Here is a 16844-nt window from a genome sequence, read left to right as displayed (position 1 = left end):
ATATTTTCTTCCCACAGCAGAAAAAGGACCGAGCTACTCTCATGCTGCACGTAAGTATGGAGGGGGTGATCCTTGAAACCCTGGGATAGTGTAGACAGGACCCCAATGGGGAGCTCACTCCCCCCACCCCCCCATAGCTGCTCCTTTAGTCTCAACTCCTGTGGCTCTGATCACATCCTGTTTGTTCTACCCCAGGCAATGACAGTACCCAGGGCTCTGATTCGTCTCTAATGGCTCCTAAAGGTAAGACTCCGGAGGGCCTGAAGTGGGGAGGGGTGGGGGAACTAGGGACATGTTGACATGTGGGGGGCTGTTGAGAATGTGGCACTTATGTGACTGATCTAAATCTGTTCATGATTAATTTTTTCACAGTGTGAGACCTGCTGCCCCTCAGGGACTGAGCAATACAGGATCTGTTCACACTTGGTGCCATCGAGATCCCCTGACTTTTTGCGGATGGTGTCAGAATGTGTCTGCGTTCCTATTAGCATATTGTGAGGACACAGGAGACTGGCCCCCCCTGCCCACCATGACCCCTCCCCATACTGATTCGTGTTCCCTTTCTGACCTGCTTTCCTGTTCCAGCCGAGGAGGGGTGGACCATCTCCATCCCCGTCTTTTTTTCATGTTGGACTGAGTACTTTCCTATTGAAAATGAGAATCCAGATATGAATTTGTGTTTTGTAATTCTTGGTATGTGGGCATGATGAGGTAATAAAAGAAAGGATTTGTATGGTTGGAACAGAAAATAAATGAAAGCACTGAGAACCTTCCAGAACCCGCATGTTTCCTGTGCCGTGTCTGTTGCAGGTGCGGACAGGAGAGGGCTGGAGGAGCCGAGCGTGGACGGGGCCTCAGTCCAGTCGGTGCTCAGTGCGTCCTTGGTGTGTCATGCTCCCTCCTCAGCTGGGTCATTGTCTCTGCTCCTTGTCCTTGTCCCTTCTGTGGAACCTTGTCTCACCAGGACCTGAGATCATAGGGGCTTGGACATCACCTATCACCAGGACCTTGTGCAACAAGAGCTTCCTGTGACTGGGTCAGCCCAGGCTCCATCCTGGGTCATGACCTCAGCCCCATCTTTTGGGTGTATTTTCTTCTTTGTTTCTGTGGAGCATCAGGCCTGTTCTTGCTCTTGTGTCTGAGTTCCTGTCTCATTCTTCCCGGGTGATCCCAGTGGTTACAGCACCAGGAGTCCTTTGGGCTGTTGCTCCCACAGGCCTAGGTGGCCCCTGTACACAGGAGTCTCTGTGGTTTGGAGAGATGAATTATCAGATTCATCCATCTCCTCCCTCTAGAGCTGTCTTCTGGATTATTCTTTACATCCTGAGGTAGACAGAGAGGAATCTGAGAGTTTCTCATCCTCTTTCAACTTCAGTTAGTTTCTACCTTCTCTGCCTCTCTGCCCCCTCTCCCTGCCCTTAGTTCTAGTGATGCTGGTGCTGGCTCCCATCCAAATTCATGGAGTTTTAAAGCACAGTCTCACATAGATTTCTATTTGGTTGGAGAAAAGGCCCCATAGAGCCTAAGTACAATGATTCTGAAAACAGGACTATAACTCTGTGCTGTGCTGTGCTGTGCTGTGCAGGGGAAACGCTGTGGGAGGGGGGAGCTGAGCAGAAAAAGGGAGGGAGGAGCAGCCCTGGGGGAAAAGTAGAGGCGGCACTGATGGTGAGGTGGGGGCACTTTTTGTGGGAGCTGCCACGGACTGGCTGTGCTGAGGCTCATCCAGAAGACAGAGATCCTCTCCGCTGACCAATCGTTCCACTGATAATGTCGTGTGCCACATGCAGGACCCGCTATTTTTTCATCTAAGACACCTCAGTAACTAAGAAGAGGCAAACATGCTGGTCTTGTGGAGAATATGTCCTAGGGGTGAGGGGCAGACTCTACTTGACCCTGAAACAATGTGTGGATTGAGGACAATGACCCCATTGTGCAGTCAGAAATCCAAGTATAACTTTTGACTCCCCTGAAACCTAAGTACTGCTATTGATAGGAAGTCTTCTTGAAAACACGAACAGTTGTGTAACGTATAGTTTGCATGTTACATGCAGTATGTACTGTATTCTTACAATAAATTAAGCTGGAGAAAATAGTAAGAAAACATAAGAAAAAGTGCAGCAAATCCACGTAAGTGTAAAAGTAAGTGTTAAAAAGTCCACATATCGGAGGACATGAGCAGTTCAAGCTGGTGTAATTCAGAGCCAACTGTATACTGTATTAATGTGGTAAAAAAGGGAAGGGTTTACATTGAAAGTTAGCAAAAAGGTGAAAAATCTATAGATTAAAAACTATAGAAAGCTTACAAAGAAATTGAAGAAGACACAAGAATGTAAAAATATTCCATGCTCCTGGATTCAAAGAACAAATATTGTTAAAATGTTGATACTACCCAAAGCAATCTACATATTCAATGCAATCCCTATCAAAATAACACCGGCATTCTTCACAGAGCTAAAACCTACAATTGTAAAATTTATATGGAATCAGAAAAGGCCCCAAATAGCCAAAGTAATCTTGAAAAAGAAAACCAAAACTGGAGGTATCACAATCCCGGACTTCAAGATGTATTTCAAAACTGTAATCATCAAGACAGTATGGTACTGGCACAAAAACAGACACTCAGATCAATGGAACAGAATAGAGAACCCAGAAATGGACCCAAAAACATCAGTCAACTAATCTTTGACAAAGCAGGAAAGAATATCCAATGGAATAAAGACAGTCTCTTCAACAAATGGTGCTGAGAAAACTGGACAGCGACATGCAGAAAAATGAACTTGGACCATTTTCTTACACCATACACAAAGATAATCTCAAAATGGATGAAATACCTAAATGTAAGACAGGAAGCCATCAAAATCCTAGAGGAAAAAACAAGCAAAAACCCCTTTGACCTCAGCCACAGAAACTTCTTATGTCTCTGGAAGAAAGGGAAACAAAAGCAAAAATGAACTATTGGGACCTCATCAAAATAAAAAGCTTCTGCACAGTGAAGGAAACAATCAGAAAAACTAAAAGGCAACCAACAGAATGGGAGAAGATATTTGCAAATGACATATCAGATAAAGTGTTAGTATCCAAAATCTATAAAGAACTTATCAAACTCAACACCCAAAAGCAAATAATCCAGTGAAGAAATGAGCAAAAGACATGAATAAACACTTCTCCAAAGAAGACATCCAGATGGCCAACCGACACATGAAAAAATGCTCAACATCACTCATCATCAGGGAAATACAAATCAAAACCACAATGAAATACCACCTCACACCTGTCAGAAACATTAACAACTCAGGCAACAGATGTTGGCGAGGATGCAGAGAAAGAGGATCTCTTTTGCACTGCTGGTGGGAATGCAAACTGGTGCAGCCACTCTGGAAAACAGTATGGAGGTTCCTCAAAAACTAAAAATGGAACTACCCTATGACCCAGCAATTGCACTACTAGGTATTTTTATCCAAGGGATACAGGTGTGATGTTTCAAAGGGGCACATGCACCCCAATGTTTATAGCAGCACCATCAACAATAGCCAAGGTATGGAAAGAGCCCAAATGTCCATCGATGGATGAACGGATAAAGAAGATGTGGTATATATATGTGTCTGTGTATATATATATATATATACACACACACACAATGGAGTATTACTCCATATATATGTGTGTGTGTATATATATATATATATACATATATATATATGTATATATATATATATATACATATATATATATGTATATATATATATATATATACACAATGGAGTATTACTCAGCAACCAAAAAGAATGAAATCTTGCCATCTGCAACTATGTGGAGGGAACTGGAGGGTATTATGCTAAGCGAAATTAGTCAGTCAGAGAAAGACAAATATCATGATTTAACTGATATGAGGAATTTAAGGTAGAAAACAGGTGAACATAAAGGAAAGGAAGCAAAAAATAATATAAAAACAGGGAGGGGGCAAAACATAAGAGTCTCTTAAATGTAGAGAACAGAGGGTTGTTAGATGGTTTGTGAAGGGGGGATGGGCTAAATGGGTAAAGGACATTAAGGAATCTACTTCTGAAATCACTGTTGTACTATATGCTACCTAACCTGGATGTAAATTAAAAATTAATTAATTAATTAATTAAAAATAAACTACACCTACACCCACACACACACACACACACACACACACAAATTGGAGGCTGGTTGGTGCTTTGAGGAAGGTGACCCAGAGAGTTACCTGTGCTGGGATGGGGAAGGTGGCCAATTTACTATCAGAGTAAATCCTCACTGGGTAAAGCCTATCAGAGGGAGCCTCACTGGGAAGGTGACCTCAGGAGAGATGTGCAGGACACAAGGAATTGTTGAAGAGCATGTCTCAGGGAGTTCTTTCCACGCAGGGGGACCTCCAGTGCACATGCACTAGGTCAGGACTGTGTCCTGTGTTCAAGGAAGAGTGAGAGGCCTCTGTGGCTGGAGCAGAGAGCATGTGAAATGTGGTCAGATGTTTATGCCTGAGGATTAGAAGGGTTTGGTTTTATGAGTGAGATGTGAGTCACCAGATGGTTTAGAACAGATGATCCACTGGGTACTACTTCTCTTTAGCAGCATCTGTTTGCTGCTGTGCAGAATTGAGAGGTGAAGGGCAAGTGACCAGTAGGGCAACTGTGGGAAGCTAGTGCAGTGTTCCAGGAGGGGGATGACAGTTTTACATCTGAGGTATGAGGAGGGAAAATAATAGCTAGTGACTGCATTCTACTTAGTGTGTGTGTGTGTGTGTGTGTGTGTGTATTCTGGATACACTTAAAGATGGACTTTGCAGCATTTCCTAATGTATTAATTCTAGGTTGGGAGAAGGAGGAATCAAGGATGCCATCCAATACTTCAGACTGCAGGTAGAAATGAAGAGTGCCTTATATGGAAACAGGGAGGACTCTGGAAGTAAGACATTTAGGGAAGCTGCATCATAGGCACCCAATTTAGGAATGTCAAATCTGAGATTATTAGAAATGCACTTGAAGTTAGAAACTGGATACAGAGTACAGGGTGGGAGAAATATCTAGGTTGGAGAGATACATGGAGGAGGTGACACCACATAAATAATGTTTAAAGCCTTCAGCATAGATGAGAGCACCAAGGGGGCGATGACCATAGAAGAGAAAGGAACAGGACCAAATCCTGGACTCCTCAGTGCTAAGCAAGCTGATCAGAGCACACCCAGAGCATACTGCACAGTTATGGTTCTGCGTCATGTAGATCAGGAGGCCCAGACTTTAGTGTGCATAGGAATTTCCTGGTCTTAGAAACATCTAGACAGTCTGGACTAAAGCATGAGATTCTGGGTTTATAACAAGGTTGTTGCTGCTATTGCTGGTCTTCAGATCATACATTGAGCAGCAAGCACATAAAGCAGGATTCTCACATGCCTGTGCATCAGCCTTTCCTGTGGGGCTTATTAAGTAAGTGATTCCTGAGCCCAAGCCCAACACTCTAAGATGGCAGGTCTGGGGAGAAGCCTGAGTATTTTGTAACAAACCCACAAGTAATCCTGGGCTTCCACCAGATAGGTAAAGAGTAAAGTCATTGATGAGAGCCCTCATTGTGGGAAGGGGTCTTACATCCACATTTAAATGTTGTTGTTTTTTCTAGGAAGAAAAACACAAGATCTGCTGGGAGATACATATTTTCTCTCCCAAGGGGCACAGCCAGGTGGCAGATTGAGGAAGTGGTTCAACATAAAACCTCTGAGATACTGAGTGTATATCTTAAATGTACCACACAAAAGGAAATGTAACACCATGCAGCTCTTAGTTAATATTATGGTTGTAATCATCTTGCAGTATAGAAATGTATCAATCAAGGGTTTTACCCTTGAGCTTACACAATGGTGTATGTCAATTATACCTCAGTGAAGCTGGAAAAACATGTCTGAAATCATGCTCTCTGAAGCTATTCCCTACATAGATTTCTGACTTTTCATTATATATATATATATATATATATATATATATATATATAAATGTATAGTTACAGAGACTTAGGGATGGGAGAGAGAGAATATGGGGCCTTTTTCTATTTCAAGGAAAGTCACAAAACAGGCAGGAACAGAATCCACAATGGACCCTAGGTGGAGACCCACATACAATGAGGGCCCTGCCACTGGGTATAGATACAACTGTCCACACAACGGAGTCCCCTGACGTAGGACACTGGACCCTGAGGCTATGACTGCAATTGCTGCTGCCCCATGCAACTGCATGACACCACTATCACTCAAACACCTGTGTCAAATGCATGGAGTGCCGTCCCAGCTTATCTGTCATGTCCTGAGTCAGAGTCTGAATGTCCAATGCAAGACTGTTTGGTAAAGTGGGTTCTCTTCACTGTGGATGGAGCTGGTCTCTCCCCTCCATCAAGACTTTTAAATTGTGGAAATCTTCTATGTGGGAAGACAGGTACAAGTTCTGAGCATGGAAATTGGGGGTCAGGAATGGGAAAGAATGACAAATTTCAACATTTGGAGGAGTGATCTGAGACTAGAACTTGATCTGGTACATTGTAGGTATCGGGTTGGATTGGACGATTGAAATATTTCAATGTTTTCCCTTGATAGTTGTTATGGGGTCCAGCTTTTGTCTACTTCTGTTCTGCTCGCAAATAAGCAGAGTACCATTGTTGGGTGATGAAGTGATTATTCAAAATGTCTTCTCCAGCCTTTGTCTCTTCCTAGGATTAAGTAACCCAAATCTGTAACACTTCAGATGATCTTTACGTATACACTGATACTTTATATTTCATTGTACATGTCCATATTTCTGGGAAGAGCATCCAATATGTTACCAGGTTTTATGTGACACCCCCCACAAAAGTCTAAAATCTCATTCCAGCTTAGACACTGTGCTCCTCTACCTCTGGTCCACGAACAGCTAATCAAACTGTTTTTAGCAGATCCAATGACTTGATATACAGGCTCATTTTTGTCTTGGTGATTACCAGTCTGAGTCAGGATAAGGTTTCACTTTCAATTTCTGTCTCTATCTGTTTGTGGGCTGATGCACATTCACAGACCAGCGCTGGCTCACAGAAGACACAGATCACCATTGGTTTAGGTGTATTCTAAACCACCTACTCTGTATTCTACCACCCTCTCTGGTGCTGGATAAATAGCAGAAATGAAACAATTGTGAATGGGGATCCTTTTCCATTAACACAGTAGACTAAGTTTTAAGGCTGCCTCTTCCTGTAAAAACAACTAAAAATGTAAAATGCATATATAAAGCACCCAAAAGAAGAATCAACAGAATAATCATTTAGGCCAAAATATAAATATTGGCAATAAGCCAGGGATGATAGTTGTTCCGAACCTTAGGGTATATTTCAAATCTAGAAAATCTTAGCTTACCTTCTCAAGTTCACGAACTTAATAGACAGGAAATAATGCCCAGAGCTTATTCATGTGAGGAGCATTAGAAACATCCCCTCCCTGAAAATATGGGAACCTAAGATTCATAGATTCACATCCTCAGAAAAAGGATCAAATCAAATCGGCTTTATCTTCAAGTACAAGAGTATTCTAAGGAGATTTGTTCTGATCTAACACAAAGTGAGCAAAGAGCTATTTCAAAGAATTTGCAATTATAGACTAATCTTTCTATGATTTGTAAGCCAAATTTGCTTTCTTATCTTGGGCCAAAATACCTTCTAGTCATCAGTTTAGTTAATAATTGTCCTGGATTGATAATGACTCAAAATTTAGTAAAAGAAACAAATTTTTCTAGAGGAATCTACATTTAACTTATGTGTCAAAAAATTTACACAAAGAATTGCACAAAGAAAAAGAGCAACTATGGGGCGCCTGGGTGGCTCAGTCGGTTAAGCATCCGACTTCAGCTCAGGTCACGATCTTGCAGTCCATGAGTTCGAGCCCCACGTTGGGCTCTGGGCTGATGGCTCAGAGCCTGGATCCTGCTTCTGGTTCTGTGTCTCCCTCTCTCTCTGCCCCTCCCCCGTTCATGCTCTGTCTCTCTCTGTCTCAAAAATAAATAAACGTTAAAAAAAATTTAAAAAAAGAAAAAGAGCAACTGATAGCACAAAATGTAAAGTACAAATGGAAAAAAGACAGAGTTAACTTTAGAAAGAATAGGTAGTAAAGAGAAACTCATAAAACTTCAATATTGCAATCATAAGACATAAAGTATAACATGACCAATATATGATATAAATATATGTAATTTGAATAAATATTATATGTATGTGTGACATAAAAAAAATCACAAAATTGAAAATGTAGAGGGGTGCCTGGGTGGCTCAGTCAGTGAAGCATCCAACTTCTGCTCAATCACGAGCCTGGGGCCCACCACAAGTTCTGTGTCTCCCTCTCTCTCTGCACCTTCCCTGCTCATTCTCTCTCTCTCTCTCTCTCTCTCTCTCTCAAAAATAAACAAGAGGTTTTTGGGAAGACGGAGGGGTAGGAGGACGCTGGGCTCACCGTGTCCTGCAGATCACTCAGATTCCACCTACACCTGTCTAAATAAGCCAGAAAACCTCTAGAAGACTAGCAGAACGGAGTTTCTGGAGCCAAGCACAGGCGAGAGGCCCACGGAAAAGGGTAAGAAGGGCGGCGAGGAGGTGCGCGCTCCACGGACTGGCAGGAGGGAGCCGGGGTGAAGGGGCGGCCCGCCGCCAAGCAGAGTCTGGCTTGCAAAAGTGGAGGGGCCAGACGGAGTGTTTTCTGACAGCAAGCGGGACTTAACATCTGGAAGGTTATAAGCTAACAGCTCTGCTCGGAGAGCGGGAGGGCTGGAGGACAACGGAAGGGAGAGTTGTTGAGCCCCCAACAGAGCGCAGCTTGGCGGGGGAAAAAAGGCGCTCACCAGCGCCATCTCCCTCACCCATCTCCCAGCTGAAATCCCAAAGGGAACCAGTTCCTGCCAGGGAAGTTGCTTGTACCGCGCAAACACACAACGTTGTGCTTCTGCAGATCCATCCCTCTGGTGGCTGGTCTGACTCCCTCCCGGTGCCACAGGGCCCCTCCTGAAGTGGATCTCTGAAGGATAAGTGAGCTGAGCCTGCCCCTCCCGTCCCTGTGCACCTTGCCGATCCTCCCCAGATAAAATGCCAGATCCCCAGCACCGCAAGCCTGGCAGTGTGCCAGTACCCAGACAGGTGCCACCCCACCCCACAGTGAATCCCGTCCCTAGGAGAGGGGAAGAGAAGGTACACACCAGTCTGACTGTGGCCCCAGGGGTGGGCTGGGGGCAGACATCAGGTCTGACTGCGCCTGGCCCACCAACTCAAGTTATTCAAGACAGCACACATCAACTGATGAATGAATAAAGAAATTGTGGTTTATATACACAATGGAGTACTACGTGGCAATGAGAAAGAATGAAATATGGCCTTTTGTAGCAACGTGGATGGAACTGGAGAGTGTGATGCTAAGTGAAATAAGCCATACAGAGAAAGACAGATACCATATGGTGTCACTCTTATATGGATCCTGAGAAACTTAACAGAAACCCATGGGGAAGTGGAAGGAAAAAAAAAAAAGAGGTTAGAGTGGAAGAGAGCCAAAGCATAAGAGACTCTTAAAAACCGAGAACAAACTGAGGGTTGATGGGGGGTGGGAGGGACGGGAGGGTGGGTAATGGGTATTGAGGAGGGCACCTTTTGGGATGAGCACTAGGTGTTGTATGGAAACCAATTTGACAATAAATTCCATATATTGAAAAAAAAAAAAAAAAAGACAGCACAGGGGAAGTGCCCTGCAGTTCCGCACGCCTCCAGGGACTATCCAAAATGATGAAACTGAAGAATTCCCCTCAAAAGAATCTCCAGGAAATAACAACAGCTAATGAACTGATCAAAAAGGATTTAAACAATATAACAGAAAGTGAATTTAGAATAATAGTCATAAAATTAATTCCTGGGCTTGAAAACAGTATAGAGGACAGCAGAGAATCTATTGCTACAGAGATCAAGGGACTAAGGAACAGTCAGAAGGAGCTAAAAAATGCTATGAATGAACTGCAAAATAAAATGGAGACGACCACAGCTCAGATTGAAGAGGCAGAGGAGAGAATAGGTGAACTAAAAGATAAAATTATGGAAAAAGAGGAAGCTGAGAAAAAGAGAGATAAAAAAAAATCCAGGAGTATGAGGGGAAAATTAGAGAACTAAGTGATGCACTAAAGAGAAATAACCTACGCATAATTGGTATGCCAGAGGAGGAAGAGAGAGGGAAAGGTGCTGAAGGTGTACTTGAAGAAATCATAGCTGAGAACTTCCCTGATCTGGGGAAGGAAAGAGGCATCGAAATCCAAGAGACACAGAGAACTCCCTTCAGACGTAACTTGAATCGATCTTCTGCATGACATATCATAGTGAAACTGGCAAAATACAAGGATAAAGAGAAAATTCTGAAAGCAGCTAGGGGTAAACACACTCTAACTTATAAAGGGAGACCCATAAGACTCATGATGGATCTCTCTACTGAAACTTGGCAGGCCAGAAAGGAATGGCAGGAGATCTTCAATGTGATGGACAGAAAAAATATGCAGCCAAGAATCCTTTATCCAGCAAGTCTGTCCTTTAGAATAGAAGAAGAGATAAAGGTCTTCCCAAACAAACAAAAACTGAAGGAATTCGTCACCACTAAGCCAGCCCTACAAGAGATCTTAAGGGGGACCCTGTGAGACAAAGTACCAGAGACATCGCTACAAGCATGAAACCTACGGACATCACAATGACTCTAAACCCATATCTTTCTATAATAACACTGAATGTAAATGGACTAAATGTGCCAACCAAAAGACACACGGTATCAGAATGGATAAAAAAACAACACCCATCTATTTGCTGTCTACAAGAGACTCATTTTAGACCTGAGGACACCTTCAGATTGAAAGTGAGGGGATGGAGAACTATTTATCATGCCACTGGAAGTCAAAAGAAAGCTGGAGTAGCCATACTTCTATCAGACAAACTAGACATTAAATTAAAGGCTGTAACAAGAGATGAAGAAGGGCAATATATAATAATGACAGGGTCTATCCATCAGGAAGAGCTAACAATTATATATGTCTATGCACTGAATACGAGAGCCCCCAAATATATACAACAATTACTCACAAACATAAGCAACCTTATTGACAAGAATGTGGTAATTGCAGGGGACTTTAACACTCCACTTACAGAACCGGATAGATCATCTAGACACACGGTCAATAAAGAAACAAGGGCCCTGAATGATACATTGGATCAGATGGACTTGACAGATATATTTAGAACTCTGCATCCCAAAGCATGAGAATATAGTTTCTTCACGAGTGCACATGGAACATTCTCCAAGATAGATCACATACTGGGTCACAAAACAGCCCTTCATAAGTATACAAGACTTGAGATCATACCATGCATACTTTCAGACCACAATGCTATGAAGCTTGAAATCAACCACAGGAAAAAGTCTGGAAAACCTCCAAAAGCATGGAGGTTAAAGAACACCTTACTAAAGAATGAGTGGGTCAACCAGGCAATTAGAGAAGAAATTTAAAAATATATGGAAACAAACGAAAATGAAAATACAACAATCCAAACGCTTTGGGATGCAGTGAAGGCAGTCCTGAGAGGAAAATACCTTGCAATCCAGGCCTATCTCATGAAACAAGAAAAATCCCAAATACAAAATCTAACAGCGCACCTAAAGGAAATAGAAGCAGAACAGCAAAGGCAGCCTAAACCCAGCAGAAGAAGAGAAATCATAAAGATCAGAGCAGAAATAAACAATATAGAATCTAAAAAAACTGTAGAGCAGATCAACGAAACCAAGAGTTGGTTTTTTGAAAAAATAAACAAAATTGATAAACCTCTAGCCAGGCTTCTCAAAAAGAAAAGGGAGATGACCCAAATAGATAAAATCATGAATGAAAAGGGAATTATTACAACCAATCCCTCAGAGATACAAGCAATTATCAGGGAATACTATGAAAAATTATATGCCAACAAACTGGACAACCTGGAAGAAATGGACAAATTCCTAAACACCCACACGCTTCCAAAACTCAATCAGGAGGAAATAGAAAGTTTGAACAGACCCATAACCAGCAAAGAAATTGAATCAGTTATCAAAAATATCCCAACAAATAAGAGTCCAGGACCAGATGGCTTCCCAGGGGAGTTCTACCAGACGTTTAAGGCAGAGATAATACCTATCCTTCTCAAGCTATCCCAAAAAATAGAAAGGGAAGGAAAACTTCCAGACTCATTCTATGAAGCCAGTATTACTTTGATTCCTAAACCAGACAGAGACCCAGTAAAAAAAGAGAACTACAGGCCAATATCCCTGATGAATATGGATGCAAAAATTCTCAATAAGATACTAGCAAATCTAATTCAACAGCATATAAAAAGAATTATTCACCATGATCAAGTGGGATTCATTCCTGGGATGCAGGGCTGGTTCAACATTCGCAAATCAATCAACGTGATACATCACATTAATAAAAGAAAAGATAAGAACCATACGATCCTGTCAATCGATGCAGAAAAGGCATTTGACAAAATTCAGCAATGTTTCTTAATAAAAACCCTCCAGAAAGTCGGGATAGAAGGAACATACTTAAAGATCATAAAAGCCATTTATGAAAAGCGCACAGCTAAAATCATCCTCAATGGGGAAACACTGAGAGCTTTCCCCCTGAGATCAGGAACACGACAGGGATGTCCACTCTCACCGCTGCTGTTTAACATAGTGTTAGAAGTGCTAGCATCAGCAATCAGACAACAAAAGGAAATCAAAGCCATCAAAATTGGCAAAGATGAAGTCAAGCTTTCACTTTTTGCAGATGACATGATATTATACATGGAAAATCCGATAAACTCCACCAAAAGTCTGCTAGAACTGATACATGAATTCAGCAAAGTTGCAGGATACAAAATCAATGTACAGAAATCAATTGCATTCTTATACACTAATAATGAAGCAACAGAAAGACAAAGAAAGAAACTGATCCCATTCAGAATTGCACCAAGAAGCATAAAATACTTAGGGATAAATCTAACCAAAGATGTAAAAGATCTGTATGCTGAAAACTATAGAAAGCTTATGAAGGAAATTAAAGAAGATATAAAGAAATGGAAAAACACTCCATGCTCATGGATTGGAAGAATAAATATTGTCAAAATGTTAATACTACCCAAAGCTTTCTACACATTCAATGCAATCCCAATCAAAATTGCACCAGCATTCTTCTCAAAACCAGAACAAGCAATCCTAAAATTCATATGGAACCACAAAAGGCCCCGAATAGCCAAAGTAATTTTGAAGAAGAAGACCAAAGCAGGAGGCATCACAATCCCAGACTTTAGCCTCTACTACAAAGCTGTCATCATCAAGACAGCATGGTATTGGCACAAAAACAGACACATAGACCAATGGAATAGAATAGAAATCCCAGAACTAGGGGCGCCTGGGTGGCTCAGTCAGTTAAGCATCCGACTTCAGCTCAGGTCACGATCTCACCGTCCGTGAGTTCGAGCCCCGCGTCGGGCTCTGGGCTGATGGCCCAGAGCCTGGAGCCTGCTTCCGGCCGGTTCTGTGTCTCCCTCTCTCTCTGCCCCTCCCCCGTTCATGCTCTGTCTCTCTCTGTCTCAAAAATAAATAAATGTTAAAAAAAAAAGAAAAGAAAAAAAACAGAAATCCCAGAACTAGACCCACAAAAGTATGGCCAACTCATCTTTGACAAAGCAGGAAAAGAAATCCAATGGAAAAAAGACAGTTTCTTTAACAAATGGTGCTGGGAGAACTGGACAGCAACGTGCAGAAGATTGAAACTAGACCACTTTCTCACACCATTCACAAAAATAAACTCATAATGGATAAAGGACCTGGATGTGAGACAGGAAACCATCAAAACCCTAGAGGAGAAAGCAGGAAAAGACCTCTCTGACCTCAGCCGCAGCAATATCTTACTTGACACATCCCCAAAGACAAGGGAATTAAAAGCAAAAATGAACTACTGGGACCTCATGAAGATAAAAAGCTTCTGCACAGCAAAGGAAACAACCAATGAAGCTAAAAGGCAACCAACGGAATGGGAAAAGATATTTGCAAATGACATATCGGACAAAGGGCTAGTATCCAAAATCTATAAAGAGCTCACCAAACTCCACACCCGAAAAACAAGTAATCCGGTGAAGAAATGGGCAGAAAACACGAATAGACACTTCTTTAAAGAAGACATCCGGATGGCCAACAGGCACATGAAAAGATGCTCAACGTCGCTCCTCATCAGGGAAATACAAATTAAAACCACACGCAGATATCACCTCACGCCAGTCAGAGTGGCCAAAATGAGCAAATCAGGAGAGTATAGATGCTGGAGAGGATGTGGAGAAACGGGAACCCTCTTGCACTATTGGTGGGAATGCAAATGGGTGCAGCCACTCTGGAAAACCGTGTAGAGGTTCCTCAAAAAATTAAAAATAGACCTACCCTATGACCCAGCAATAGCACTGCTAGGAATTTATCCAAGGGATACAGGAGTACTGATGCATAGGGGCACTTGTACCCCAATGTTTATAGCAGCACTCTCAACAATAGCCAAATTATGGAAAGAGCCTAAATGTCTATCAACTGATGAATGGATAAAAAAAATTGTGGTTTATATACACTATGGAATACTACGTGGCAATGAGAAAGAATGAAATATGGCCTTTTGTAGCAACGTGGATGGAACTGGAGAGTGTGATGCTAAGTGAAATAAGCCATACAGAGAAAGACAGATACCATATGGTGTCACTCTTATATGGATCCTGAGAAACTTAACAGAAACCCATGGAGAAGGGGAAGGGAAAAAAAAAAAAGAGGTTAGAGTGGAAGAGAGCCAAAGCATAAGAGACTCTTAAAAACTGAGAACAAACTGAGGGTTGATGGGGGATGGGAGGGAGTGGAGGGTGGGTGATGGGTATTGAGGAAGGCACCTTTTGGGATGAGCACTGGGTGTTGTATGGAAACCAATTTGACAGTAAACATCATATGTTGAAAAAATAAATAAATAAATAAATTTGATAGAGAAGGAAAAAAATGTCTATTCTGGTCTGCTGAATAGTAAAAGTAAATTTTGTTTCTTGCTTTTTCTCCTTGATTTCTATGTGTTACTTATATATTTTGGATATTAACCTCTTATCAGCTAATGGGTGGCAATTGTTTTCTCCCATTCTGTAAGTTGCCTCAACATTTTATTGGTGATTTTATTTGCTGTGTAGAAGATTTTCAGTTGATGTAGTCCCACTTGTTTACTTTAGCTTTTGTGCCCTGTTTTTTTGGTATCATATCCTCACAATCATTGATAATACCAATGACATGGACTTTTTCCCCTATTTTTTCCCTAGGAGTTTTACAGTTTCACTTCCTATATGTAGTCTTTAATCCATTCAGGTTAATTTTTGTCAGTGATGTATGATATAAATGCAGTGTCATTCATCTGCATGCAGATATCCAGTTTTCCATCACCTTTTACTGAAGAGCCTATTCATTCCGCATTGCGTGTTGTTGGTACCCTTGACAAAGATGAGTTTACCATATATGTGGGGTTTCTGGGCTCTGTGTTGTGTTCCATTGTTCTATATGCCTGCTTTTATGCCAATACCATACTGTTTTGATTGCTGCAGCTTTGTAATGTAGTTTGAAATCAGGAAATGTGATGCCTCTAGATCTGTTGTTCTTTCTCAACATTATTTAGGCTATTCAGGGTCTTTTGTGCTTCCGTATGATATTTGGAATAGTGTTTTCTATTGCTTTGAAAGCTGTCATTGCGGTTTTGTTTGGGATTGCATCGAATCTGCAGATCACTTTGACACTATGGATAATTTAACAGTATTAATTCTTCCAATCCATTAACATTGGGTATGTTTTCATTTATTTGTCTCTTCTTAAATGTTTTTCATCAGAGTCTTCTAGTTTTTTTGTGTGCATGTCTTTCAATGGTTAATATATTCCTTTTTTTTTTTTAATTTTTTTTTTCCAACGTTTTTAATTTTATTTTTGGGACAGAGAGAGACAGAGCATGAACGGGGGAGGGGCAGAGAGAGAGAGGGAGACACAGAATCGGAAACAGGCTCCAGGCTCCGAGCCATCAGCCCAGAGCCTGACGCGGGGCTCGAACTCACGGACCGCGAGATCGTGACCTGGCTGAAGTCGGACGCTTAACCGACTGCGCCACCCAGGCGCCCCTTTGGTTAATATATTCCTAAGTATTTTATTGTTTTTTGATGCTACTCTAAATGGTTTGCTTTTTGAATTTCTCTTTTACATATTTTGTTGTTAGAATATAGACATAACTTATTCTTATATATTGATTTCAAATCCTGCAACTTCACTGAATTTGTTATTAGTGCTAACATTTGTTGTTGCTGGTATTGTTGGGAGACTTTAGGATCTTCTATATATAAGATTATATCATAGTCAACACATGGAAACAATCTAAAATGGAATATTAGTCAACCATGTAAAAGAAGGAAATCTTGCCATTTGCAACATGGAAGGACTCTGAGGACATCATGCTAAGTAAAATAAGTCAGACAGCAAAAGATGAATAGCCACATCATCTCACTTACATATGGAACCTAAAAACAGCAACAACCAACAAACAACACCCTTCAAAAAAGAAACAAAATATTGTGCTCATGATTACAGTGAACAGATCTGTTGTCGCCAGAGGTGGGAGTGAAAGGATGAGTGAAACAGGTGAAAGGAGTCGAAAGGTACAAATTTCCAGTTATAAAAGAAACTGTGGGGATGTCATGTACAGCATGGTGACTATAGTTAACAATACTGTATTGTATATTTGAAT

The 16844-nt window shown here is 41.5% G+C and overlaps 1 protein-coding gene across 9 annotated transcripts in view; it reads left to right on the top strand.

Moving 5' to 3' along the window:
- LOC131515327 (class I histocompatibility antigen, Gogo-B*0101 alpha chain-like) overlaps positions 1 to 16844 on the top strand; it is a 554762-nt gene that overhangs the window by 262380 nt on the left and 275538 nt on the right. For 2 of the 9 annotated variants that reach the window (XM_058736094.1, XM_058736091.1), the window contains exons 6-8: positions 18 to 50; positions 196 to 243; positions 373 to 778. The exons of 4 other annotated variants lie outside the window; for them this stretch is intronic. In XM_058736094.1, coding sequence (XP_058592077.1) covers positions 18 to 50; positions 196 to 243; positions 373 to 377 — 86 coding nt within the window. In that variant the 3' untranslated portion in view covers positions 378 to 778. Of the gene's footprint in view, positions 1 to 17; positions 51 to 195; positions 244 to 372; positions 779 to 16844 lie in introns of those variants that run through there. 3 more of the 9 variants (XM_058736092.1, XM_058736090.1, XM_058736088.1) reach the window with 3 other exon arrangements.

This window comes from Neofelis nebulosa, chromosome 6 (genome assembly GCF_028018385.1).
Source record: "Neofelis nebulosa isolate mNeoNeb1 chromosome 6, mNeoNeb1.pri, whole genome shotgun sequence".
NCBI lineage: Eukaryota > Metazoa > Chordata > Mammalia > Carnivora > Felidae > Neofelis > Neofelis nebulosa.
Note: the sequence above shows the minus strand (reverse complement) of the source record. Positions and strands in the feature narration are given on the sequence as shown.